Here is a 26,635-nt window from a genome sequence, read left to right as displayed (position 1 = left end):
AGTTCTAGTGAGGACGCGGACAGCAGCGTTCTGGATCAGCTGAAGCTGTCTGATCAACTTTTTAGGGAGACGTGTGAAGACACCGTTGCAGTAATAAATTCTACTAAAGATGGACAAATTTTTCAAGGTCCTGCTGAGACATTAGTCCTTTAATCCTGGAGATGTTCTTTAGGTGATAGAAGGCCGACCTTGTTACTGTCTTTATGTGCCTCTGAAGGTTCAGGTCTGAGTCCATCACTACACCCAGGTTTCGAGCCTGACTGGTAGTTTCTAGCTGTATTAACTGAAGCTGTGTATTAACTTTTAAACACTCTTCCTGTTGTCCAAAGATTATTACTTCAGTTTTATTTTTATTCATCTGATGAAAATTTTTGCACATCCATAAAATAAATGCATTGAAGAAATCAATGCATTTACCAAGCGCTTGAATGGGTTCATAGTCACCTGGTGACATTGTAATGTATAGCTGTGTGTCGTCTGCATAGTTATGATAACTTACGTTATTGTTTATTAAAATCTGAGTCAGAGGGAGCATGTAGATATTGAAAAGGAGGGGCCCCAAGATGGACCCTTGGGGAATACTACATGGTTGTTTTTTTTGTGCTCTCTGATGTAAAGTTACCTACTGACACAAAAAAGTCCCTGTCCTTCAAGTAGGATTTAAACCAGTTGAGTGCTGTTCCAGAAAGGCTGACCCAGTTTTCCAGGCGCTCTAATAAAATGGAGTGATCAACCGTGTCGAATGCTGCACTAAGGTCCAATAATACCAGCACTGTAGTTCTTCCACAGTCTGTGTTCATACGGATGTCATTGAACACCTTGACCAGAGCAGTCTCTGTACTGTGGTGAGCAGGAAGCCTGACTGGAAGACATCGAAACGGTTGGTCATTGTTAGAAAGTTGTTTAACTGTTGAAACACAGCTTTTTCAATAATCTTACTGATGAAGGGGAGGTTTGATATAGGCCTGTAGTTCTGTAGTAGCAGCTTGTCCAAGTTGCTCTTTTTTAATAGAGGTATGATAATTGCTGTTTTTAGGGCCTGGGGGAAAACACCTGACAAAAGGGACGCGTTTATTATTTGTGTTAAATCAGATGTTATTACAGGCAAAGCTTTCTTAAGGAAAGCTGTGGGTAAAACATCGAGACAGCAGGAAGAAGAGCTTAGTTGCTGTACGATTTCTTCTAAGTTTTTGCAGTTTATTTGGTGAAATTGGGAAATTTTGTCAGAATCAGTTGTAGTTAGAGACAACTTTGGTACTGGAGTTGATGTGGATGTGCTGACTGCCTCTCTGATCTTTTGGGTTTTTTCAGTGAAGATGTTAGCAAATTCATTGCAGGATTTCAAATGCTACAGTTACAGGAAGGTTTGTTAACCTTTCAACCGTGGCAAATAATGCACGAGCATTGTTAATGTTTTGGCTGATGATCTTTTCGACACTCACTTTTTTCTCTTCTGACTGGTGGAGCACTTCTCCACGGAGACATTTTCATCCCAGAAACGACTTTCACTTTAATTGGAGCAATTGAATTAATGATGTTCGAGATTTTAGAATGAAAGTTTTCTACCAGCTCATCTATAGTGTTACTGGGCAAAGTGGAGGTAGAAGAGTAAATCTGGTTAAAGGTTTCAGTGGCACTGTCCTTAAGATGCGTTTTCTTATAATGTCACTATGGCTGAGTCATTGCAGATGCTTTCAAAAATAACAGAAAAGTGGTCAGATAGAGCAACATCAGTTACAGACACCTTGGAAATGTTTAGACCCTTAGTGATGATCAAGTCCAAAATGTATTCCCTGTTTGTGCATCTGCTGTTTAACATGTTGAGTCAAACCAAATTTTCTAAGCGTGTCACGTAGATTTATTGCGCTTCTGTCTTCAGGATTGTCAATATGAATGTTGAAGTCTCCCACAATAATTAAACAGTCATAATCAACACATATCACAGATAAAAGCTCATTAAAATAACTGAAAAAGTTTGTTTTGGACGTAGTAATTTAGTAATTTACTCTGTTACATTTACTTGAGTGACACAACTGTTAATTGGTTTGAACAAAATGCTTAATGTGAGACTTATGTTAAAGTGAGACTGTTATTTGAACACATTCCTTGATATTTAAATTCCAGAAAATGATTAAATGTTGAGTATATCTGAGCAGGATGGAGGTTGTTTAAATGATGTACTCAATACTAGGATCTATCACAGATGTGTATCCAGAAAATATCCTAAACTAGGATATGTAATAGATGTGTATGCATAAGATTACCTATACCAGATCTGTCATAGATGTGTATGTGGAGGAGATCCAATACTATGGTCTATCACAGATTTGTTTCCAGCAAATATCCTACTAGGATTTGCTAAGGATGTGTATATGGAGGGTTTCCTATGCCAGGATCTGTTACGGATTTGATCTTTCCGTATACCCCTGGAAACATGTTGGAGATGCGGCAGATACAAATTCTATTCAATTTAAAAATTCAAAAATACTTTATTAACCTCTTGTAACCCAAGGCGTTTTTGTGAAGTTTGTGCTCAAAATTACATGGCCAAATGCAATTACAAGCTCTATTTAAATAAGCTTGGTGTCAAATTAAAGGTAACACTGGAGAATCCACCAGATGTGTAAATATCACAGTAGCAGCTATTGTTTCAGGGATAATGAGGATGGCACACAGAAAAAATTAAGATTGTTTTGCTCGCCAGAATTTTTCCTGCATTGTACAGTATATAAACCTTTTAGAAATATCATGAGCAAGGCTACAAACTTTAGAAAACACTAAATCCACTTGTGGACATTACCTGTGCAAAGTTTCATGCAGCTGAGGTAAACTAAAGCAAAGTTACAGAGGTTTTAGTAAAGACATTTGTAGGTGTTTTTTCTTTTGGCACCATATGGCACATTTTGGCACAGTTCGGCACCATCTGCAAAAAAGGAGATTTCTTGTGTTTCTTGATTTTTTTAGTTTTTATTACCCACATTTATTTCTTAATAATTTTCAATTGAACAAGAAAATGCTATGTTGAATCATACTGGAGCACATTTATTGAACAGGAAACACCAGTGTAAAAAAAAAAAAATCAATCTTCGCAATAGAATACGTAACAGCATCGCTAAAAATAAAATAACATCAAATTATTGACAACTAGGAATTAATGTATGTGTTCACAACACCTTTGCTTACCAGGCAGGTGGGGGTGGGTGTGGGTGTGTCGGGACGTTTACTTCTTGCATTTTTCTGATTCAACTGCTTGTAGTTTTAACTGTGTTAGGTGTTCGTAGACATGGTTTATATCAGCTTTTAGCCAAGAGTCTGATGTTTCAGAGGATACCACACATGTCTATGTTTAAGTAAGGGAAGTATGAACAATAAACATAACAAAAAAGAACCTAGAGCTTCCCCCGTTTTCTGGAGGGTGGGGCTTAAGACGTTAATCCCATAGAGAAATTAAATGTTGTTGCAGCTCATTGTGTAGGTTTCTTAAAATAGCCATTGTAGATGCTGATCCTGTAGCGGTCTGTCTAAAGCACATCTAAAGAAGCCTCTGACTGAAGACACTCTGTTGTTGTAGAACAGTCTCACGAAGAGGATGCTCGGGGTTCTCCATAATGTTCTTCATTTTATGAATTTTATCCTTCTTTGCACAATGATCTCCAGAGGTTCCAGAGGACTCCAGCTTTCTTTATCAGCTCTTTGAGCTTTTTTAAGTCCCTGGCTCTGATGCTGCTTCCCCAGCAGATGATGGCAGAAGAGATCACACTTTCCACAACAGACTTATAGAAGATATGCAGCATCTTGCTGCAAACACCAAAGGACCTAAGCTTCCTCAAGAAGTACAGTCTGGTCTGTCCCTTTTTGTAGATGAACTCACAGTTGGATCTCCAATCCAGTTGGTTGTCCAGGTGAACACCGAGGTATTTATGCTCCTCCACCACCTCTACCTCTTGTCCCATGTTGGAAATAGTTTTTGACTTATTCCTGCTTCTCCTAAAATCTACAATCATCTCCTTTGTTTTAGTCGAGTTCAAGATGACATGATTGTTCCCACACCATGCCACAAAGCGGTCCACCACCTTCCTGTACTCAGCTTTTGGTCCATTTCTGATCCACCCCACGACTGCAGAATCATCTGAGCATTTCTGCAGGTGACAGGAGTCTGTCTGGTACTGGAAGTCTGAGGTGTACTGAGAGACGTGGAATGGTAAAAGTACAGTCCCCTGTGGTGCTCCTGTGCTGCTGACAACCATTCAGTCTCACAAACTGTGGTCTGTTTGTCAGGTAGTCTTTTGTCCAGGAGATTGTTGAGGCCTCCACCTGAGTCTTCTGGAGTTTCTGACAAAGCAAATCAGGTTGAATTGTGTTAAATGCACTGGATAAATCAAAGAACACGATCCTCACAGTGCTGCTGGCTTTGTCCAGATGACAGTGGGTTTGTTGAAGCAGGTGTATGATGGCATCTTCAACTCCAACTCCACAGCAATAAGCAAACTGAAGGGGGTCCTGGTTTATCGTTAGCTTATTCAGGTGGGCCAACAGGAGTCTCTCTAGGACCTTCATGATGTGGGATGTCAGGGCAACAGGTCTATAGTCATTGAGGACTGATGGGTGAGTTTTCTTTGGTGCTGGAACAAGACAGGAGGTCTTCCACAACACCGGAACCTTCTTCTGGGCAGGGCTCAGATTGAAGAGATGCTGCAGAATTCCACAGAGCTGCTCTGCACAGCCCTTCAGGACTCTATGGCTGACACGATCTGGACCTGTAGCCGATTCAGTCTCTCCAGTTGCATCTTCACCTGACCTCTTGAGACACACAGGTGGAAGGGGGAGGCAAAGGGAGCATCAGCATCTACTGATTTGGTTCAAGGCAAACATGTAGAAGCAGAAGGGTCCATGGCTGAGTTCGAAGATAAAACATTTGAGGTGTGACAGGAAAGCTGGGTGTCAAAGGATGGTGGAATGTCTGATTTGCTGTGAGCAGGAGAGAATGCCGAGCTTGTTTCTGAACTGAACGTATTGAATGTATTTAGTTCATTGGCTCTGTCCAGACATTCATTGGTCCGATCTTCCTTATGCTTGAAACCTGTGTGATCTTCTTCATCCCTGACCACACATCTCTGATATTGTTAGGCTAGAGCTTGCTCTCCAGCTTCTTCTTGTACACCTCCTTGCAGTGTAGCAGAGAGCAAAGCATGGTTAAAATCACCAGATATTGCCACAACGCATTGGGGTGTTGTGTCTGTAGCTTAGCAACAACTGAGCTGATGGCATCACATGCAGTGTCAGCAACAGCGGAAGGTGGAACGTAAACTGTTACCAAAATAACACTGGTGAACTCTCTGGGTAAATAATATGGACGAAAACTTACTGCCAACAGTTCAATATCTGGACAGCAGAGACGACACTTCATAGTAGCATGTCCTGGATGACACCATCTGTTGTTCACAAGTACTGCCAGACCACCTCCTTTACATTTGCCGGTCCTCTTTAAATCTGTCCACTCGGATGGTTAGAAAGCCCGGCAGAGAGATCCTGGAGTCGGGTATATGATCCTTCAGCCATGTGTCAGTAAAACACATAATTCTGCATTCCCAGTACTCTGGCTGGGTAGTTTGTAGGGCTTTGAGTTCATCCAACTTGTTTCCCAACAATCTCACATTGCCCATCATAATCGATGGAAGAGATGGTTTGAACTTTCTCCTTCTCTCTCTTCTCTTTGCTCCTGCTCGGCACCCACGGCGTCTCCTTTTCAACTCATCAGGGATTTGGGATTGTAGTTTAAGTATTATTTGAGCTTTTGAGATACTAATCAGCTGCTCCCGGTTGTAAGAAGTAACCCCGTTGCCATGGCAATGCAACATAACAAATGTAACAACATACAGCTGTGCTCTGGTTTAATTTAATTTTAATTTAATTTCCGTGGTGGCGCTCTGATAAAAGCAGAAGGATTGAAATATCAAATGCAGCTGCTGGCGGTTCACCACCATGTGATGTTCCATCGTTTTTCCTTACATTTTACGTACTTTAATTCATTAAATCTCAGCTGCACTTGTCCAAATCAGCGATAGATTTTAGCACAATGAATCATTCAACTAAACGAGTAAAAATCAGAAAGCTGATGTGGTTAGCATGCCGAACAGTTCTGATATTTGTATGACTTCACATTTGCTGAGGTTCTGCCATTTATAATTCTACTTTTCCACTATTTTACTAGAAACTAATTCTTTAGGGCTTATTATTGCTGGGTCATTAGTGATATCATTTAGCACAGAGAAAAGTCACAAATTACAATGCCTTGCACAAGGTTGTATACACCTTTTGTACTTGCATATGACAATATGTACTTTTTCACATATTGTCATATTCCAACCTCAAAGTTCAATGCATTTATTTAGACTTTGTGACAGACCAATCAGTGAAGTTTACTTAAAAAATCACATAACTGTAAAAGTAAGAAGAGGTGGAAACATGGTTTTCAAAGAAAAGTGTGATCAGTAATCTGATCAGTAGCAGGTTTTGATTATGGGTGGTATAACTCACAGCCCAGGGATGTACAGCCTGGGTCACAGCACAAGCAATTGAACACTACCACCTACCATTAAGTACGAGAGTAGCAGCATTATGATCTCAGGATATATTGCTCCAGGAGGGACTCGTGCACTTAACAAAATAGATGACATCATAAGGAGAAAAAAAACATTATGCTGAAATATTGAGGCAGCATCTCAAGACATCAGCCAGGAAGGTAAAGCTTGGACACAAATGGGTCTTTTAAAGCGACAATGACGCTCAGCATACCACCACATTATTAAGGACAACAAAGTCAATGTTTTGTAGTGGTCATCACAAAGTCCAAATCTCAGTCACAGAGAACATAAGTGGATGGAGCTGAACAATTATTTTTAACTCGCCCTGACAGCCACACATTTCACTCTAAAGCCACTATTTTCGGTCCGTTTGTAGGGCCGGGCCTCTGCTTTCACAAAATTTCTTTATAATTGTTCTAGGTCTCACAGTTTTACCGTCAAACCCCCCTCGATCGCCAAGTGTCAAAGAATTCTACAGGCCTTTTGCCTTGTATTTTCACTGACAGTTTGACCAGTAATCCATTAGTGACAATCGTCCTAATTTATACTGTGAATGACATAATACTATGGAAATCTCCCTGATCCGGGACCAGAGATGGCTGTTGCCCATGGTTCGAAAATGTTTCAAATACCATGCACGGTTGCCGAGTTATAGGCATTAGTTCTGGAGCTGCGCCATCATGTTAAAAAGCCAGGCTAGGATGTGTTGGAGTTGTCCTTCTAAACTCCTGCGTGTTCGTTTATTTGGTCAAAGCATCTTAATTCTGCACGAGAAAAACAAAACTTAAATGTCTAAGAAAACAAAACACGGACAAGAGGTTTAAGCTGATTCACCCGGCCGGGGAAGAGATGCTGCATCTGCGTAGTCAGGAACACATCTGTTCTTCTCTCCCCTGCACCGTTCTTTTATTGAACACACACATACTACAGGAAATATACATTTTACATTTGTTGTGCAGCCCTTCTCAGTTTCTCACACATTCTTTTGCTGAAGTATACATTTTACATTTGTTGTGCAGCCCTTCTCAGTTTTCTCATACATTCTTTTGCTGAAGGTCAGTTTCCCACACGTCTTCAGGAATCTTCAGGGAGAGGAGTTACCATGCCTCCCCAATCCACTGTCGTCTTCTCACGATACACACAGAAAACACCTGCAAGCTTTAACCTTGAATAATAAACACTCATTGTGTGACCACACTAGGAGCTACTGTTTAAGGATTTTTCTAACGCTCAAAAGCATAACTAAAAACTCCTAATTATAATCAATCTATAAGCAGCAAATCCCAAATATATCTTAGCTTTAGCTACTAATGATAAGGCATTTATATTTCCACAGATGAGACACAAAGTGTCGTGCTGCGTTAGTGAAAAACAGCAGGTGTCAGGTTACACTGACAGTCGATGCTGATTGGCTGATTCATTCCTCACTGTTCTATCTATATCTCTGTGTATCTTCCACTTTATATGTCTGTCTGTGATTCTGTCTTTCTTTCTGTTTCTATTCTCTCCGTGTCTCACGCATGGACACACACACACATATTCATGTTTAACAACTCATTAACTATGGCTTAAACCTGGCCCTACCTCTAACCCTTTGACCATCTTCATAGGAGGCAACTACATGGCAGCCATTTTTTGTTAGATACTTAAACAGCATGTACTGCTTTTTCAACACCCAGACAACAGTGATTAATCTTAAAGAGTAGTTTCTCAGACTTTTGCATATAGGCTGATGTAAACATTATAGATGGACTAAGTGAATGTTAGCCAACATGCTAGTGATAGCCCACAGGCTAATGTTAGCATTTAAGCTAACATTAGCATTTTAGGTAATATTTACTTATAAGGCTAAATTAACATTTTGAATGGAGTGAGATAATGTTAGCAACTATAGCTTCAAATTCATTTCAGAACTTGCCAAAATTAGCTGTTTTGAAAGTGCCAGTCCTCGAATCATTCGTCCATCTATTGTTCTAATATCACCAACATTTTGGGCTGATATTCACAGGACAACATTTGAAAGACCGAAAGTTGTTTGATTAAATATTAAACAATCAAACCTACATATATTATTGCACAGCACTCCTATTTGCCTTTCACTTTGCTGCTAATACACTTGAATTCCCCACCGTGGGACAATAAAAGATATTTCTATTTTAAATATTAGTCAATCTATCATTACTGCTAAAATAATTCCTATTTATGCTGCAAAAAGGACGTACCAGCAGTAGCCAGTCACCAACTAGAAGTTAACGAGCCGTGTTCTATTCAAGTTCAGCCCTTGTCCACTGTTGCAAATAAGCCTTTTATACTTTTATATCAAGGATCATATTACAATCACTTTACTGTCATGTAGCAGTCAGAGTTATGCCTAATGTAGCTAATCTGTTCATTAAATACTAAAACGTAAATTTTTGCAATGTTCAAATTAACGTTCTCTACATAATTTACCATCATTTACTATGATGACAAAAACACAAAATATATATATATATATATATATATATATATATTTTTTTTTTTTAACTAACTATAAATACATTTACACATTAAAGGATAAAGACATCTTATTACTTTCAGCACCACTTATTACAACATTTAGGAGAATGTGTGTATATTTGACCTTAAAAAAAGAACAGTTTAAAATGACTATAACTTTCAATTTTTAACCTGTTAAAATGTTGGTATAAATTTAGCCTGTGTGTGCTGCTTACTTGATTTCTGTTACTTATTTTAAATGGTTTTCCTTGGGATGTCTCAGGCAGTAGACTGTTATATGAGCAGTCTATTTTGGGCACATGGTGCTCTGAAATGAATCTTTGACTAATCTTCACACCTCCTGAGGAGTGCCTCTAAGGGTGCTTCTCTCTTTGGCTCCTTTGAGGTGAGGGTTGTGACGGAAGAGAAAAAGAGCAGAGAAATAAAAGTCTGAGGGGGCTGAACGGGGTTTTCAAGGGGGAGCAGCATCAGGGCCATCCTGCAGGGTCTAGGAGGCTGCCATTGGCCTTTAATCCCTCCCCCACCCTTGCCCTCCTCTTTCCATCATTCCCTCCATCTCACCATGACAAACTGGATCTGTGTCAAAAAGCTACAGGCTACCTATTTCCTTCTTTGCTGCACTCTTACCAAGTTGTTATCATTCCATTTGTCATTCACACTTCCTCAGTCTTGGTTAGCTCACAGCTACCGGCTGCCACTGTCAGGGTTGGCAGAAAGGTGCAGCCAGGAACCCCAGTGGCACAATTTAGAAAGCCACTTAATGGGCTTAGGGGTCTTTGCTAATTTGTCAACAAGTTTTGGGAATTCAGAGGCTGCTGTCTGGCCAGTAAGGCTGGATGTGATACCTACTGGGCAACCTTTTCTGCTGCAATAGGTAGAATAAAATTTGCATACTTTACTACTTGACTGTTGATACTTGGAACAGCAGAACAGCATATGAATTATCACTTTTTATTGTCTTGCATTTCATTACAGATCTACTCACACTAGGTGAGATAAAATGCAAAAGTAGCTTTGAGCTTTATACAGTGTGAAGAGTAAAATAAATATTTCACCCTATACAGATTACTTCTGTTTTTGCTTTTTTATTATCACAATTAAATGTTTTATATCATCAAACCAATAGAAATGTCGCACACTGCTAAACTGAGTAAATATAAGAAGATGTTGATGGAGAGGTAAGTTTATATTCACCCAGCCCTGATTTCTGTTTAACAGTTCAAAGTTAGAGTCAAACTGTCAAGATCTACCATTTTGTGTTCTGATTTACTTTTCCGTTAGGTTTTCCCTGTTCCTTTGATTAGTAGTTTACTTTTGTCTAGTTAATATTTGTTTAGATCCTTGTGCGTGTGTGTTTACTTTAGATCTATTTTCTTCCCCAAGTCTGTTATTTAGTTTAGTTCTCTTTTGTTTTGTTCTTTATGGTTATGTCCCTCTTTGGTTTTATTTAGTTTTAGTTTCTCGTAGTATTCTTGTGTTTGTTTCCATGTCCTTAGATTTAGTTCCTTCTAGAGTTACTATTTATGTTAGCTTATGTTTAGGTTTCTGTCACTCTTCCCAGTTAGTTTAGTGTTTGTTTCCTTAGAGTTGTCTCTAGTTTAGTTTCCCCTCCTGCCTCTGCAATTCCCCAGCTCTCGTTGCCATAGAAACTTATTCTCTTAGTTCCCTACACATGGTCTTCACACCTGCCAGCGATCATCTGATCACTTGCCTCTCTCATTCTCTTTGTTTCACCATTCATCCCTCTGTATAAAAGCTTACCGGTTTCACTTGTTCCCCGTTGGTCCTGTTATCTTATTCCTGTGTCTCCTGCACCATCTCCTGGTGTAAGTAATTTGTTTATTGTTTTATTAAAGAAAAGATTCCAAAGACTATGTATGCATCCTGGTCCCAACCAAGCACAAACTTTGACACAAACTAACTGTTTCTTACATGAGTCCTCATCCATACAAGCATCATTTCTGATTTCAACTTAAAGTATATTACATCAAGGATATAATTAATAAAATATTTGATTTCATGACTTTCTGGAGGTCCCTCCACAGTTTTTACCTCAGGCTAGGATCTGGGATTGGACTGGCCACTGTTATACATTGGGTCTTATGTTTTTCAGTAATTTTTTTCTATAGATTTGCTGCTGTTTGGGTTATTCATAAAATATTACTTTTGATCCAATACTTTTCATACTTTGGATTAGTAGCATCTGCTACATTATATGGTAACAGCAAAAGTTTAATTAGCTTCCCCCAATATTACATTAAAACTAGTTTTACCGTGACTGAACACTAACAGCCAGCCAGTGGTCCTAAAGAGCTTATTGCTTATATTAAGTTATTTAGTGGCTATATCAAGCACTGTTTAGCTCCTGTTTAAAGGCTGCTCAAAAAACCACAAAAATGTTCTTTGCATGTATCACAAACACTAATAACAGTAGCCATCACTGAGTGTCAAAGTAACTAAAAACTATTTCTCCTTCTCTTTCTTCTGTACTTTCATCATTCCAGGTTTTTTAAGCACAGGTGACCAGGCAGCCAAAGGGAATTATGGTCTTTTGGATCAGATACAAGCTCTCAGGTGGATCAAAGAAAACATCTATGCTTTCAAAGGAGACCCAAAAAGAGTGACCATTTTTGGCTCGGGGGCTGGAGCGTCTTGCGTCAGCCTGCTCTGTCTTTCGCATTACTCAGAAGGTATGAACTCCTCCATAGAGTTATGAAGAGAAGTTGAGCTTTGAATTTCCATCTTAAATCATAGCAACGTTTACTTCTAAAATCAGAGCTGACTTTAGAATCAGCATTTTTTCCCCCTTATGTAATGTTACAGGGCAGAAACATTTACAAACACAGAAGGGCTTTGCTTAGCGGTGTGGACATACACTACCGGTCAAAGGTTTTAGACACTTTCTCATTTAATGGTTTTCTTTATGTTTATGACTATTATAATTGTACATAGATTCTAACTGAAGGCCTCTAAACAGTGACTGAACACATACGGAATTCTCTAGCAAACACAAAATTGTAAGATATGTTTAAATATGTTTTATATTTTACATTTTTTTAAAATAGCCACCATTTGCTGTGATGACAGTAATATTAACCTTTGACCGTCTCTCAATGAACCTCTGGGAAGTTCTTTCAAGACTGTTTGGAAAACCATTTCAGGTAACCACCTCATGAAGCTCATGGAGAAAATGCCAAGAGAGCAAAGCAGTAATCAAAGCAATGGGTGGCTCTTTTGAAGAATCTAAACTATAAAATTGTTTAGAGTTATTTCAACCTTTTTGTTTACCATATAATTCCATGTGTGTTCATTCATAGCTTTGTTGTCATTAGTGAGAATCTACAATGTAAATAGTCATGAAAATAAAGAAACCCATTAAGTGAAAAAGTGTACCTAAAACCTTTGACCGGTAATATATTATTGTTCAGTTGCTGCATCGTGGCACCAAAGCCTACATTATTCAGTGTGTTTCCCTGTTCTTATTAATGTTAAAAATCATGTTGCCTTATTTGTTCTTTCTGTTGCGCCCAGCCATGGATGTAGAAAAACATCTGAACTACACAAAGAGACTGGTAAAAAAATACCTGTGAATCCCAGAATGCACTGCATTAACCTTTTCCAGACAACTCACTCAGAAAGGAGGAGTCACAGCAGGAATCCCTTCATGGAGCCACTAACAAAACACTTCTCCTAGCCACACCTCTTCCTCTTTTACCTGTGGCGGCGCAGCTGATCGCATTGGGGAGACAATATGCTTGAAGGTCTGGAACTTGCTGGCTAGGACTGTACTTCTTTGAAACTTGTTTCCAAAGTTGACTATCATCTTTTGTCTGTGTATCTGTTGATCATAAGCCAAGGAAAAGTTAAGGTATGATCTGCTGTATGTGCATCCAGTGTTCATATCACAGGGGTAATTAAGAAAAGCTGTCTTAAACCTTACTATCTAAGCTTTTGCAAATAAGGAATCTGAGCCAGAAGATAGGACTAAGTGGTTTTCCCCACGGCCTAAAGAGAAAAGAATCAAAACTGTAGCTCTGCATGCATAAAGCATACAATCCTAGCAGAAGCTACCCCCAGCTGCTACTGAGAGCAGCCACCATGGCTCTTTGCTCACTGTCCATAAGTCATTACCCCTGGACCTAATGGCAAACTTCCTGCCATCAGGAAGATCAGATATTTATATTCATTCATTGCCATTTTGTGTATCAACTCCATTCAAAAATTATTCATTGTGATGGGTGGTTAACAACATTAAGAATCAATTGTTCAATACTAATTTTTAATTCAGCAAATCGTTGTTTAAAATGTTGTTTTATTAAAACAAATATTTTATTTACCCTTCTAATTTGCATCGTAACCTGGTTGTTCTTAATTAGTTTTAAGACCAATTTAGCCTCATTCCAAATTCCTTAAAATAAAGCTTTTTAGTTGTGTTTTATTAGCCTAGTTGGAGTTTGTTTACTGAAATATTTTAACCTAAGGTTGAATTGCTTTTATTAATAAATTCTTTTATATTTTAAGAGAAGGTGTACCTTTTATTCTGTGTATGTGTGTAGGGCTATGCTGTGAATGGAACGCCATTGCAAGAATGGGCTCTTTCATCTATTGTTCTCGAATACCATTCCATATTGGGCTTGTATTCACAGGAAAATACTTGACAGACTGAAAGTTGTTTCACTAATGATTGCTGATCAGGTGGTGCCCTGATTTATTAGACTAAAATTCTATATTTTAACTTTATTTGTAATTTTGTTAATACATAGTTGTTGATTCCAATTATTAAAAACCTAACTAATCACTGTTGCCCAACATTGCTGCTTTGATTTGTTAGTCTGACTGAAAATTTAATAGCCTAACTTTATTCAAATTTTGTTTGATTGTTATTAATTACAATTATTGATTGCTAATAGCCAAACAATCATAAATGCACAACATCCCTTGGTTTTTAGTTTCTTAGTTTATTCTTGTGTTCTGTTCTTTGTACATTTGGATTTATTTCTCCTAGATCTCTGTTAGACTCTTCCCTTGGGGTTTGTTGTGTGCTTGTGTGTTAGTTTAGCTCCACTCCTGTGGTTTACTCTGCCTCCCTAAGCTTCCCTGTTTTCCTGCTACCACAGCTGTTCCACATTTCCTCTGATTAGCTCATCTGGTGTCTTTGTCATCTTCCACCCCTACCTTAGTATTTAAGACTGACTTATCTTTCTTTACCGCTAGAATCTTCCATGATACTGCCTTTTACTCTGTTACCTTGTTTCTCTGCCAGAGAAACCATGGGAAACCATGCCTTATTGTAAGTAAAAAAAATATATTTTTATATAAATCATGTATTTTGGCATTTCTAAAGTTTTCTGGAACCTTTTCCAGATTTGTGGAGCATAAAAAGTGAATGCTGCTTCTTCATGTTTTGTTCTGATTCTGAAGACGCAGAGTAAACTTGAACCAGAAGACCTGAGTGATCTGGAAAGACAATACAACGGTGACAAATATATAATAAATAAATAAACTAGCAGAAATATTTTAAAGTCCATCCTCTAAGATACAGGGAGTTTTAGTAAGGACATGGGCAGCGGCGTTCTGGATCAGCTGCAGCTGTCCGATGTAAAGTTTAGGCAGCTGAAGATAATTACCGCACTTTCAAGCAATTATGTATTCTGTTCATCTAGCAAATGCTTGAATGGCTTCATAGTCACCTGGTGACATTGTAATGTTTAGCTCTGTGCCATCTGCATAGTTATGGTAACTTATCTGGTTGTTTGTTAAAAGTTTAGTTAGTGGGAGCATTTAAATATAAAATACGAGGGGCCCCAAGATGGAACCTTTTGGGAACCCAGCAATTGATTCTTGTCAATCTTAATGTAAAGTTACCCTATTGATTAAAAAAGTCCCTGTCCTTTAAATAAGACTCAAATCAGTTACGTACTGTACCAGAAAGACCGATCCAGTTCTCCAATCACTCCAGTAATATACCATGGTCAACAGTATCAAATGCTGTGCTGAGGTCCAATAATACCAGTAATGTGCTTCTTCCACAATCTGCATTCATGCGGTTGTCAGTGAACACCTTGACAAGGGCAGTTTCAGTGCTGTTGTGGGCACAGAAACCTGACTGGAAGATGTCAAAGCAGCTGGCCATAATGCTGTGCAGGTATATATTTATGGTCATTTAATATTTAACCAAACAACTTTAGGTCTGTCAAATATTGTCCTGTGAATACCAGGCCAATATAGCGATGGTATTAGAGCAATAGATGAGAGATTGACGGATTAGATTGACTAATATTTCAAATAGAAATATATGTTATTGTCCCACACTGGGGAAATTCAAGTGTATCAGCAGGCAAATGGGAGTGGTGTGTGTGTATGTGTGTATGTATGTATGTATGTATGTATGTATGCATGGTGGTGGTATTAGAGCAATAGATGGAGTGGGTTGAGCTCTGGCATTCTCAAAACAGCTAATTTTGCACACATATGGAATAATTTAAAAATAAATATAAGAATTTATTAACAAAAAGTCAGTCAGTCATTTGCTACCGCTTATTCCATAGTGGGTCACGGCGGAGCTGGTGCCTATCTCCAGCAGTCTATGGGCGGGAGGCAGGGTACACCCTGGACAAGTCGCCAGTCCATCGCAGGGCAACGCACAAACAACCAAGCACACTCATTCACACACCTAAGGGCAATTTAGAGAGATCAATTAACCTAACAGGCATGTCGTTAGACTGTGGGAGGAAGCCCAATTAACAACCGCTTTAACGAGGCTAGAAAAAAATCAACTAAAAAAAACCAAGCAAAATGAAGGAATAAGGAAAACTAATGAACTATATACAAAGCAAGGTAAAAAGGAAACAATACAAATTATGCAAATATATCACAGATCAGAGTGGACAAACTGTTTTTTTTGTGAGGAATTTGGAAATAAGGTCAAATTTGTTTAAAAACTAATTAAGAACAATTATGTGTTCAAACAACTAGTCACAATACAAATCATTATTTTTAAGAATGATTTGCTGAGTTACATATCAACTAGCCATTAGAAATTAATAAGCCATTACATGGAGTAATGGAGTTTAGACCAAAATTCAGAATGAAAGACTCACCTTCACCACCTCCACCTTCCAATGACTCTTCTGTGCATCTCCCGGCCTTCCAATCAACATCCTGTCCACCTGATTCTCCATCCAATCACCTTCCGACGCCTTGCTTTTAAAGGACCTTTGTGTTCATTCTCACTTGTCAGCTGAGCTCATCCCTCCTCCACCCCACCTCCACCATCTTCCTTCCCATCTCCTTCCGGCTTCCTCGCTTCCTGGCTGCCAATCCGCCACCAGTGTCGGATCGGGGGGAAGACATCTCTAAATCTAAACCTTACAAATGTTCATATTAACTCATGTCATTCTCAGCATTCATGTCTTCCTCCCTGGTCCGAGTGCCAAAGAAATAATGATGTAATTTCACATTATAAAAACTTTTCTAATTGCCATCCCTTTTCTTTGTGAGTCTTTGCAGATTGAAATGGACTACTAAAATGGTGCAGAGGAACGTCGATGAGCTCTCACAAGATAGTGACGAGCCAGATACATATATTTCACCTTCCTGGCGCTAGTGTTAGCAGTTGGTGGTTTTAGCTAACAAAGAAAAATAACTTATTTAGCAACTCTTTTAGTTTCACATGTGCTTGAAATACCAATAATGAGCACTAGTGCGTTGTGGCTGATCTTAACCCATTTACTGAAATAAAGTCTGTCGTAAGTTTAATACACAACTAATGGCTCAATAGCCATTAGCATTGACAGTTTAACTTTTGCCACATCAAACGAAACAAAGCACCATTAAATAAACAATATTTAGAGAATTTCATCCTAAACTAATTTCTGCCCAGACACCACTACTTATTTGAACCGTTCTGATGAACAGGAGTGAAGAGTGTTGGGTTATGTGGTGAAGGTGATAAACAAAGAGAAGTGCTCTAGATAGCAGCTTGTGGTAGCTTCTACTCCCCAGACTGGGACACAGGAAGGTGTGCAATGCTGTGGTTCCTATGCCGCCTACTCTCAGGCAGGGAGGGGAAAAGCCACTTCACTCGACGTGATTAGAGACACTGTCTCTTCTAGGGAAACCTCGGGCTAGGATTCCTTTTCTGCAGAAGCTCAGAAAGAAAGGTTTGCTGGATCCCCAAACAGCAGTTCATAACTTAATTTTTGGTTGTTCTTTAATCAACAAGTACCAAATGCAAGATTGTAGTCAAAGGGGGATTCAAGGATTCTTTGAAGTAGAGTCTTATTCGCCATTGACTTTAAAGACATTTAGGTAGTTGCGCGCTGCCTCCCTTATGCGATCAGCTCCATGACATCACAAGGATTCTAACCTTGACTCCTCCTTTCTGGGCTGTACTAAAAGTGGGTTAATGCAGTTTATTTAGTGAATAACATTTTTACCAGTCTCTTTGTAGGTTTACAGTTCTGTCCATGTTTCTTCCCTTGGCTAGGGGACAACAATTGTTAAGGAGGTAATTAACTGTTGAAACACACAACATTTTCTTTAACTCTACTGATGTATGGGAGATTTTAGATAAGCCTGTAATTTTGCAATGGCAACTTGTCCAAACCAGTGTTGAAAAACAATTCAACACTGGTTTGATCATTTCTGTTTTAAAGGCCTGGGGGAAAACACTTGACAAAAAGGTGTTTGAAACAATCAAAATTTGAATCAAATCAGATGCAATGACAGGCAAAACTTTCAAATTTAAAACAGAAGGTAAACCGTCAGGAAAGCTGAAGGAGTTTAACTGGTGTATATTTTCTTCTAAGCATTTGTTGTTGTTATTGTTTGTAAGAATTGTTTCATTTTGTCCAGATTTGTTTGGATTGGACACACCATTGGTACTGGACTTAATATTGATGCACTGACTACCATTGTAATTTTCTGAATTTTCTCAGTAACAAAATTGGTGAATTCATTACAGGCCCTGGTAGAGTGAAGTTCAGACACAGGAGGGTTTTTTATTCTTTCAAAAATAACAGAAAAGTGGTCAGATAGGGCAATAATAGTAGTTACAAAGACCTGGGAAATGCTTACCTTTGCTGATGATCAAGTCAAAAATATGTCCTGATTGTTGGCTGTTTGACATGTTGGGCCAAATAGCCAACAATTGTGATACATTTTTAAGTGTATCACATTGTTCCTTTCCACATCTGCCATGGGGGTTGTACACATGGATGGTGAGGTCTCCCCCAATAATGAGACAATTGTAATCAACTCGAATCACAGAAGAAGGTCATTGAAATCACTGAAAAGGTTCCTTTGGGGTTTTTGAAGGCCTGTAAACATTCATATACATGTATTGAGCAGACCTGGAAATTCAAAGGAGTCCAATTTGCCCAAGAACACCTTTTTACACTTTAGTGTATCATGAAACAAGATGGCCACCCCTGCCGCTCTCTTTTCCTCCCTGCACTCACTTAGAAAATTGTAATTGGTAGGCGTTGAGTCTATAAGTGTAGGTGTCTCACTATTTTTATCTAACCATGTTTCTGATAAAAACATAATATTAAGATTATCAGTAATGAAGTCATGGATTAAAAATGATTTTCCTGACAAAGATCATAAAGGCATAAAGCCATTTTAAATGACTTAGTGGCTGGTATTATTTCTGTGGCAAGTTGCACTCAAAAAGGAATAGATTTTGAGTTTAATTTCTGTATACTATTTGTTTAGATTTTCTTTTTTTCTGTTAACTATTAGCACAGTGATTTTACAGCATTTTCCCATAGTGGGCCAAGGTGTTCTTGGAAATAATTACTGCTGGTAGTCTTACTGCCCAGACATGACGCATCTCTGTTTGTTTAATTGAATAAAAACAGGCTTGTCATTCTGTATATGTAGAGGAGACATAGGAGGTGGAGGGGCTTGGTGACTTGTGGTAGATGCTGATTTAGTGCCAGGGGCTGGATTGCTGATATGTGGAGAAAATGTGGGATTTGGGTGTGGGGTGAGTTGGATTCCAATCTTGTCAAGGATTTTTTTTTATACTGTCAGTGGAGTCTGTGCTGGGTGGAGAGGTGAATGGGGTGTTAGGGTAGAAAGGTTTGGGGTCGTCTATTTTAACGTTTAACCGGCGGTCCACTTGTCTTGTTGGAGTCTGGGAAGATTCCTCTTAGTGATGTGATGTAGAAGTCTCTTTGTGGGTCTGCTGCCCTCCCTGGTTCACCCTTATCTCAGCAGGCTGCAGTTGTCCCTATCAGTTGTGGACTTTCTTGTCATCTCCTGTATGTGGTAGAGGCTGTTGTGTGATTCAGAGAATAAAAAAATGTTGGGAGTGAAAAGTTGTACTCAAGATTTATTAACACAAAACCCATCCTGCATTCCCATAAAATGTTGAAATTGTTGATAAAGGTCACAAATTTTGAAGCACATGCCTTTTTAAGCCATTTGTTGAGTATTGGCAGTCTGTTGAATACCTCCTGGCCATGCTGAACTGTCAGCAGTGATCCACTAAAAACTCACTGATATTGAGATCTCAAACTTTGTACAGCAAGATAATGAAATTATTTTTCAAGAGCCTCTTTAACTGAAATGACTTAAGGCAGTCATTAAAGTCAAAAATTTGCCATGCAAAATCATATTAGTAAAAATACATTTTTTATGTGCATCATTTGTTTCCTTATATCATTAACAGCAGAGGTTGCACTAGTCTTTTTGGTTGTCTGTCATTTTGACTAACAGGGTAAAAACAAATCCAGTCATAATCTAATAATTATCACTTTAAAAAATAAAGTGACGGGTAATAATAAACAATCAATAGCATTCGTTTTTATTCATTTTAATTAATATTCAATCTGAACAAGCTGAACAGAGAACCCACATCAACCAGATGAATACATTTAACTTTTTCTCCGTAGTGACAAAAACAACAGACTGTGGTCCTAGTAACTACCTCTAAACAATAAAATTAAACAATAACATATAAAATATGAACCTACTGTCATCTGAATGCACAGTCTCACAATTTCTTCCTGGTCCACATGGACCTTAATTGTACAGCCACTTGTGCGTGTGAGTGGGATTGCTGCAGAGGCTATAGTCATGAGGTTTGCATCTTGCCTTGGACACACAACTTAACGTGGATGTCGCTCTGGAGGCTGAATCTGCACGCTATCGACACACTAGAGACTGGAATTACAAGCACCACTTCAGCCAAAGTTTTGAAAGTGTTCAGAAGTCAGCAATGTCACAACACGATCTGTCCTGGAAGCACGATCCGTACTGTCAGCTCATTTGCGCTTGCACAAAACAGAATCACTTCTGGATCGTTGTTGAATGCATTTTAGTCATTTAAATAGTACTGGAAATAAATATTTCCATCCTTAATTATAACGGTGTGCTATATTATATACTGTAAACAGTTTTAATATAACATATGTAATACATATTTCAATCCTATCAGACTCAAATGAAAACACAAAGAAAGGATATTAGAAGTTTATTTATATACATTTTTCTTTGGCGCACAGACCCCGGGGGAGAAGACCTGAACGCTGTGAATGATGAGAGCCTGAATGAGTATTTTTATAGGATTAAGTAGGGCTGTCTTCGCCCGGGATCCGACTGGTGGTGGAGTGGAGGCCTGAAGAATCTGGTGGTTGAGAGTCCAGAAGGAGGAGATGGGGAGGAGGTGGGTCAAAGCTCAGCGGAAGAGCAAGAGAATCTTGCCGATGAGGATCTTTAAAGCGAAGTCTTGGAGATGATTGGCTGAAGAGGGGGTGCGGACCCGATGCTGATTAGATGGGCGGAGATGCATGGAGAAGCCATTGGACCGGCTGAGGTAGGAGGGAGTCTTCTGGATTGAATTTTTGTCAAAACTTAATTTCAATCCTGTCAGACTCATAAATGAAAACACAAAGAAAGGATATTAGAAGTTTATTTATATACATTTTTCTTTGGTGCTCAGACACTGGGGGAGAAGACCTGAACGCTGCGAATGATGAGAGATTGAATGAGTATTTTTATAGGATTAAGTAGGGATGTCTTCCCCACAAAAAGGGCCGAGGCCGGCCGAGGCTGAAATAATGATGGGTTAATGAAGGACTTAGAGAAGCGAAGTAAAAAGGGTGAAAAATGAGAAAGCATGAGGAAGAAGTTATAAAAGGAGAATATGGTTGAGGATTAATTAAGTTGATACGGGAATGAATGGAGATTAACGGGTAGGAGGGAAATGAGTGAAGCTGACATAGAAATAGAATACGGGCAAGATGAAGGAATTGTGGAAACAAAGAAAGAGAAGGAGAGCGGAGAATTAAGAATTAATTTAGAGAAGAATGAGAAATAGAAGGTTTGAGATGGAAAGATTAAGGACAAATGCGTTATGCCATGGAGGCATATGAGTTGATGGTAGTAGAAAACGAACTTGTGGAGGCATCTAGATAAGGAATGCGTTAGACCCCAAAGCCATATGAATTGTTGCTTGATGCTGCAATGCGATGCATGATTATTCGAGCTGAGAGGGCATTGAGACAATGAATGCATAGTGCCGAGAAGGCATAATGGATAGGAATAGGAATAGGTGACTTCCTACTGTGGCTCAGTAGGAAGAGTAGTCGTCTTGCAATCAGAAGGTTGTGGGTTCGATTCCAGCTTCCTTCTGCCATAGGTTGATGTGCCCCTGGGCAAGGCACTTAATCTCAAGTTGCTTGCCGATCCGCATACCGGTGTATGAATGTGAGTGCGATTGAATGTGGTTATAGTGTAAAGCACTTTGAGTGGTCTGTATGACTGGAAAGGTGCTATATAAGTTCATTCCATTTACCATATAATAGAGGGGGAAGTGAGAGTGAAAAGAAGGTAAAATAAATAAAGAGAATAGATGTACCTGCTGGCGATCTGAGTGAAGTGATGAAATGTAGAAGTGATGTACTGGTAGAAGGAAAATGAGTGGTGCAAATATAAAAATAGAAAGCGGACGAGATAAAGGAGTCGAAGGAAGGAGCTTTAAAAACAAAATAGAAGAAAAGGAGAGTGGAGAATTGAAGAATTAATTTAAAGAATACAAAATTGAAGGTTGAAATAGAAAATTAAGGACAGACATGTTATGCCGCGGAGGCATATGAGTTAATTGAAGAAAACAGGGAAAGATGAATTGAGCAGATAAGGCATCGAAATAATGATTGCGTTCAGCCCCAAAGCCATATGAATTGCTTCATGATGCTGCAATGCGATACATGATGACTCAAGCTGTGTAGGCATCGAGAAGGAATGCGTAATGCCGAAGAGGCATAATGAAAAGGGGAAGAAGTGAAAGAGTGAAGAGGGTAAAATAGAGAGAGAGAACATACCTACTGGCGAACAAGTGAAAGATGAAATGAATGAAGAAGTGATTGAAGGGTTTGACAAGTACTGGAATGGCAACCTGAAATAAATATAAATTAGATAAATCGATTAAAGGAGATGAAGTGAAAAGGAGGCCATCCACTACCAGAAATGCGAATTCATACCTAGGAACTGAGAGATCTTTGAGCAAAAAGGACTGATTGAAAGTCTGGACGAACATACGAAGAAAGGATGAAGATGACCACTGGCCGAGTTGTTGCAGTGAAGCTGAGGAAATCCTCGATTGACTGCAATAATGGCTGCCCCTATTCTAAATGAACGACTAAACTGACCGGGGGCAGGTTGCATAGGATTAGGGTCTGTCTAAAATATATGAGGAACCAGGAGGCAGACATAGCAGACATGCTGTAGAGAGAAAAAGGGGGCATGATGGGTGATGTTTGAGTGCAAATTTGAGCATGGCTTGAAATTAGCTGAATGGTTATCGAGGCAAACAATAAAATTAAACATGGGCCTTACCTTTGGAATATTGAGATGGGTTCGAAATGATCAGGATAGTACTTGAAGTCAGGGAAGACTAAATATCTAAATGGAACGAACGTTATTAGAGGAGGTAAATGCACTTAACCGGAAGCCCGAAGAGGGCTTGAACATCAAAGAATTAAGATTAGATATGATACACCCCAAAACCAAGGCCAAGGCCGAGGAAAAGAGATATGAACGGAGGACTAGGGAGGAAAAGGATGATAAGAGCCTGACAGGCGAAAGAGGGAAAGGGCATGAATGTGGCCAAAGACAAGGGAAAGGAAACATAACGGAGTGTCGAGAAAGGGCTAAACTGACTGAGTGGAGGAAAAAGATGAAGCAGACTGGCTGGAAAGGGAATGGAATAAGCTGCTTAGGCTGGAATGCGCCTGATGAGGCGAAGATGGGATGTGTTAAACATGACTAGGCCTGCGGATGTGGACGTGGGCAAGCCCGACAGCGAACGGAGAAAATATGTGATAGCTGATAAGCAAGAGAATGGGAACTGGTAAACCTGACAATGCGGGCAGAGAGAATGACTTGGTCATGCCTGACGAGCAAAAAGGGGAAGCAAGGATAAGTTTAAACTGAACAGGCCAACCATTGCCAGTTCATGCAGAAGCTTTTACCTAAGAGCTAATTGAGCAGAGCACAGAATGAAAGTTTGGGCGGACATATGAAGAGAATGCCAAAGTCAACAGGCAGCTGAGTTGTTGTAGGGAAGTGGAAGGGGCTGGATCTGAGATACAGTAAAGTTAGACTGAATGCAACGAAGGAAGGAGAGGGAGGAATAATCAGATTAGGGTGAAAGTAGGCTGATGGACAGAGACGGCAGAATACGTGAAAATTTAAAACGAGACGGGGCATTGGTGACTGAATTAGAATAAGCTGGAACATGACGGGCCTGCCTGAATTCGATAGAGGTAAGGCCTTACTAATATGTCTGTACATGATTTATTTCATTGGAGTTTGCTGTTCTGCTGCGGCAGTATTGCAGATGCTTACTGTGAAAACATTTAGTCCAGGAAAGTGCGGTAAATCGAAAGTCACAAGCGAACAGAACAGAACGCAGACCTAGTCTGCCGAGAGAAGTGCACCACGATGATGACAGGAAAATATAATTTAAGATGTATTGAAACAGTAAATGATCCTTAGCGCCTATTTTAACTAGTTTCAAATTATAAGTTAAGTAAAGACACGGCAATTGAAATATTATATGTTGCATATTTTGAATAGTGCTACAGAGAAAATAAAGAAGGCAATATTTACAAGTTTAAAAATATAAGTGGTAAAAACAGGGTAAAGCACTCAAGGGAAAATTGACAACGATGAAAGGGTGTGTAATTTTTTTTAGGTAAATAATTTATTTAGTTAAATGATAAGGCAAGAGGTTAAAAGCAGCATATTGTTAAAGTTACTAAGGTATTACGTTCTGAAAATTCTTAGCTCTAATATGTGTTCGCATGCAAGCTTGTCAACAAGGATAAAATGAACCATCCGTTCCAGAGGCCATATCAACCGGGACAAGAGACCATAAAGCTGTAACGAGTTAGCCGAGAGAATGACGTCGCCACAACAGAAGGATATACTAATCCAAATCGTAAGGTGACTGGAGTGGGAAGCCAGCGGCTTGAGTTTGCTAGGCAGGAGTGCTGGAAGAAAGGAAGACAATAAGGGCGCTCTGACTAACTGAGCTGCAGGAATCGGAGGAGGTTTGCGTCATGGTAAAATTTTAGACGTGAGAATAAACCAGACTAGCAGACTCCTGATTGAGTGAGGGTGGATGTGGCTTGGCAGAGAAGAATTATGATATAATAGAAAATCGGGAAGCCAGTTTGAAATGTAGATCGATGATGAGGGACAGATGGGATCGAGCTAATTCTATGGGTTAGGAGCAGAAGACGTTTTTGGAGCAGAGCCTGAGATGTTAGAATGCATGAGAGTATATCAACGACCGGAATGAAAAGAAGAGTGCGAAACACATCATGTTGAAGGGCAAGAATGAGAAAACGGTTTGAGAAAAGAGAATGAAGTGATATATCTCACCTAAGAGGCGAGCCAGGATAAATGTTGCGCTGGTGAATGACAGTGGGAGGAGTCGAGGAGCGGGTTGAGAGAATACAGCGGAGACTAGGAAGTGCTGACATGGTAGAGTTGGAAGCAGACTCCCGAAGAAGCTGAGTAATGGATGATTTGAGCGCTGGAGAGAGTCCATGAACAGAATGAACGAAACAGGAAGGATTTGAGGGACAACCGGAGTAGAAGACGTGGAAGCCTGGGGTGCCAGATGATCGCTCGGAAGAGAAGCTGCTGCCGGAGACGCCCGGGTGATGTGGCGGCGTGTGCTGGGTTACAGGCAGGACTGTGTCATTGATGCTTGGAAGGAGAATCAAAGCTCAGCGGAAGAGCAAGAATCTTGCCGATGAGGATCTTTAAAGCGAAGCCTTGGAGATGATTGGCTGAAGAGGAAGTGCGGACCCGACGCTGATTAGATGGGCGGAGACGCACGGAAGAGCCATTGGGCCGGCTGAGGTAGGAGGGAGTCTTCTGGATTGAATTTTCGTCAAAACTTCATTTTTATATTAAAATATAGATCTATAAAGTGAACATATTTATGATATTAAATTATTACTTGCTATTTAAAGGACCTACTTTCCTAGACAATGTTATAATTCATTTAATAACAGTTGTCATTATTATGTTCGAAAAATATATTTTAGTAGAAAATTGTTTATTAGACTTTGATTGATTGAACATTGACGTATTTATGCTATCAATGCGCCCTTTGATGTCTCCAAAGGAGGGACGCTTCCTCTTGTGGAGACATCCATTTTTATTTTCTTCTTGGAAAAAAAGTCCACATCTTTTGAAAAGGTTTCCTGTTCCACAAATAAATGCAGGTGATGAAAGACTGCAAACATATAAACGATTTACCGAGGAGCATGTTGTGGTTCTGTTATTACATGAAAAAGTTGCCTGTGAAATTAAAAATTCTGATATTATTACAATTATTAGATATCCCCTGGGTAAAGGTATGGATGCTGCAAGTCAGTCAGTCAGTCAATCAGTCATTGTCTACCGCTTCTTCCATAGTGGGTCGCGGGGGAGCTGGTGTGTATCTCCAGCAGTCTATGGGTGAGAGGCGGGGTACACCCTGGACAGTTCGCAAGTCCATCACAGGACAACACACAAACAACCACGCACACACTCATTCATACACCTAAGGGCAATTTAGAGTGACCAATTAACCTAACAGGCATGTCTCACTGGGATGCTGTAAGTAAATGGTTTAAAACTAAGGAAGTGCAAGATATATTTTTTTAAACTGTAACTGCATCTGATATACTGCCCCTTTTGTACTCTTACTCCTCAAACTGTATCATGTTTTTGTGGTAATGTTCAGCAAAAGGTTATGGAATGAGATTTCTTCTGAGATTTTTGTCTGACATCTGAACTTGTAATGTTAATGTTTCTAAAATCTGAAGAAAAGGCATTTATTGTTATGTATTGAGCAAAATGATCATTTTTGCACAAATGGAAGATTACTACACAAAAGGCCTGTCAGCATCTGTCTGTTCCTGTGCCTGGTCAGCTGTAATTGTCTTTATTTTCTATTAAACATTTTCACCAATTCCATTCATCCTGCATTTGGGTCCTACCTTAAAGCTCAACATGACAAGGCCCCTTTTATTGTCTTCTAC

The 26,635-nt window shown here is 39.4% G+C and overlaps 1 protein-coding gene across 1 annotated transcript in view; it reads left to right on the top strand.

The window, feature by feature from the left end:
• The window catches only part of nlgn4xa (neuroligin 4 X-linked a), a 215,133-nt gene that overhangs the window by 158,285 nt on the left and 30,213 nt on the right, over positions 1-26,635 (top strand). Inside the window, exon 4 of the mRNA XM_047355517.1 lies at positions 11,588-11,773. Coding sequence (XP_047211473.1) covers positions 11,588-11,773 — 186 coding nt within the window. The remainder of the gene's footprint in view (positions 1-11,587; positions 11,774-26,635) is intronic.

Source organism: Girardinichthys multiradiatus, chromosome 24 (assembly GCF_021462225.1).
Source record: "Girardinichthys multiradiatus isolate DD_20200921_A chromosome 24, DD_fGirMul_XY1, whole genome shotgun sequence".
In the NCBI taxonomy this organism is placed as follows: Eukaryota; Metazoa; Chordata; class Actinopteri; order Cyprinodontiformes; family Goodeidae; genus Girardinichthys; species Girardinichthys multiradiatus.
This window is presented reverse-complemented; position numbering and strand designations above follow the sequence as displayed.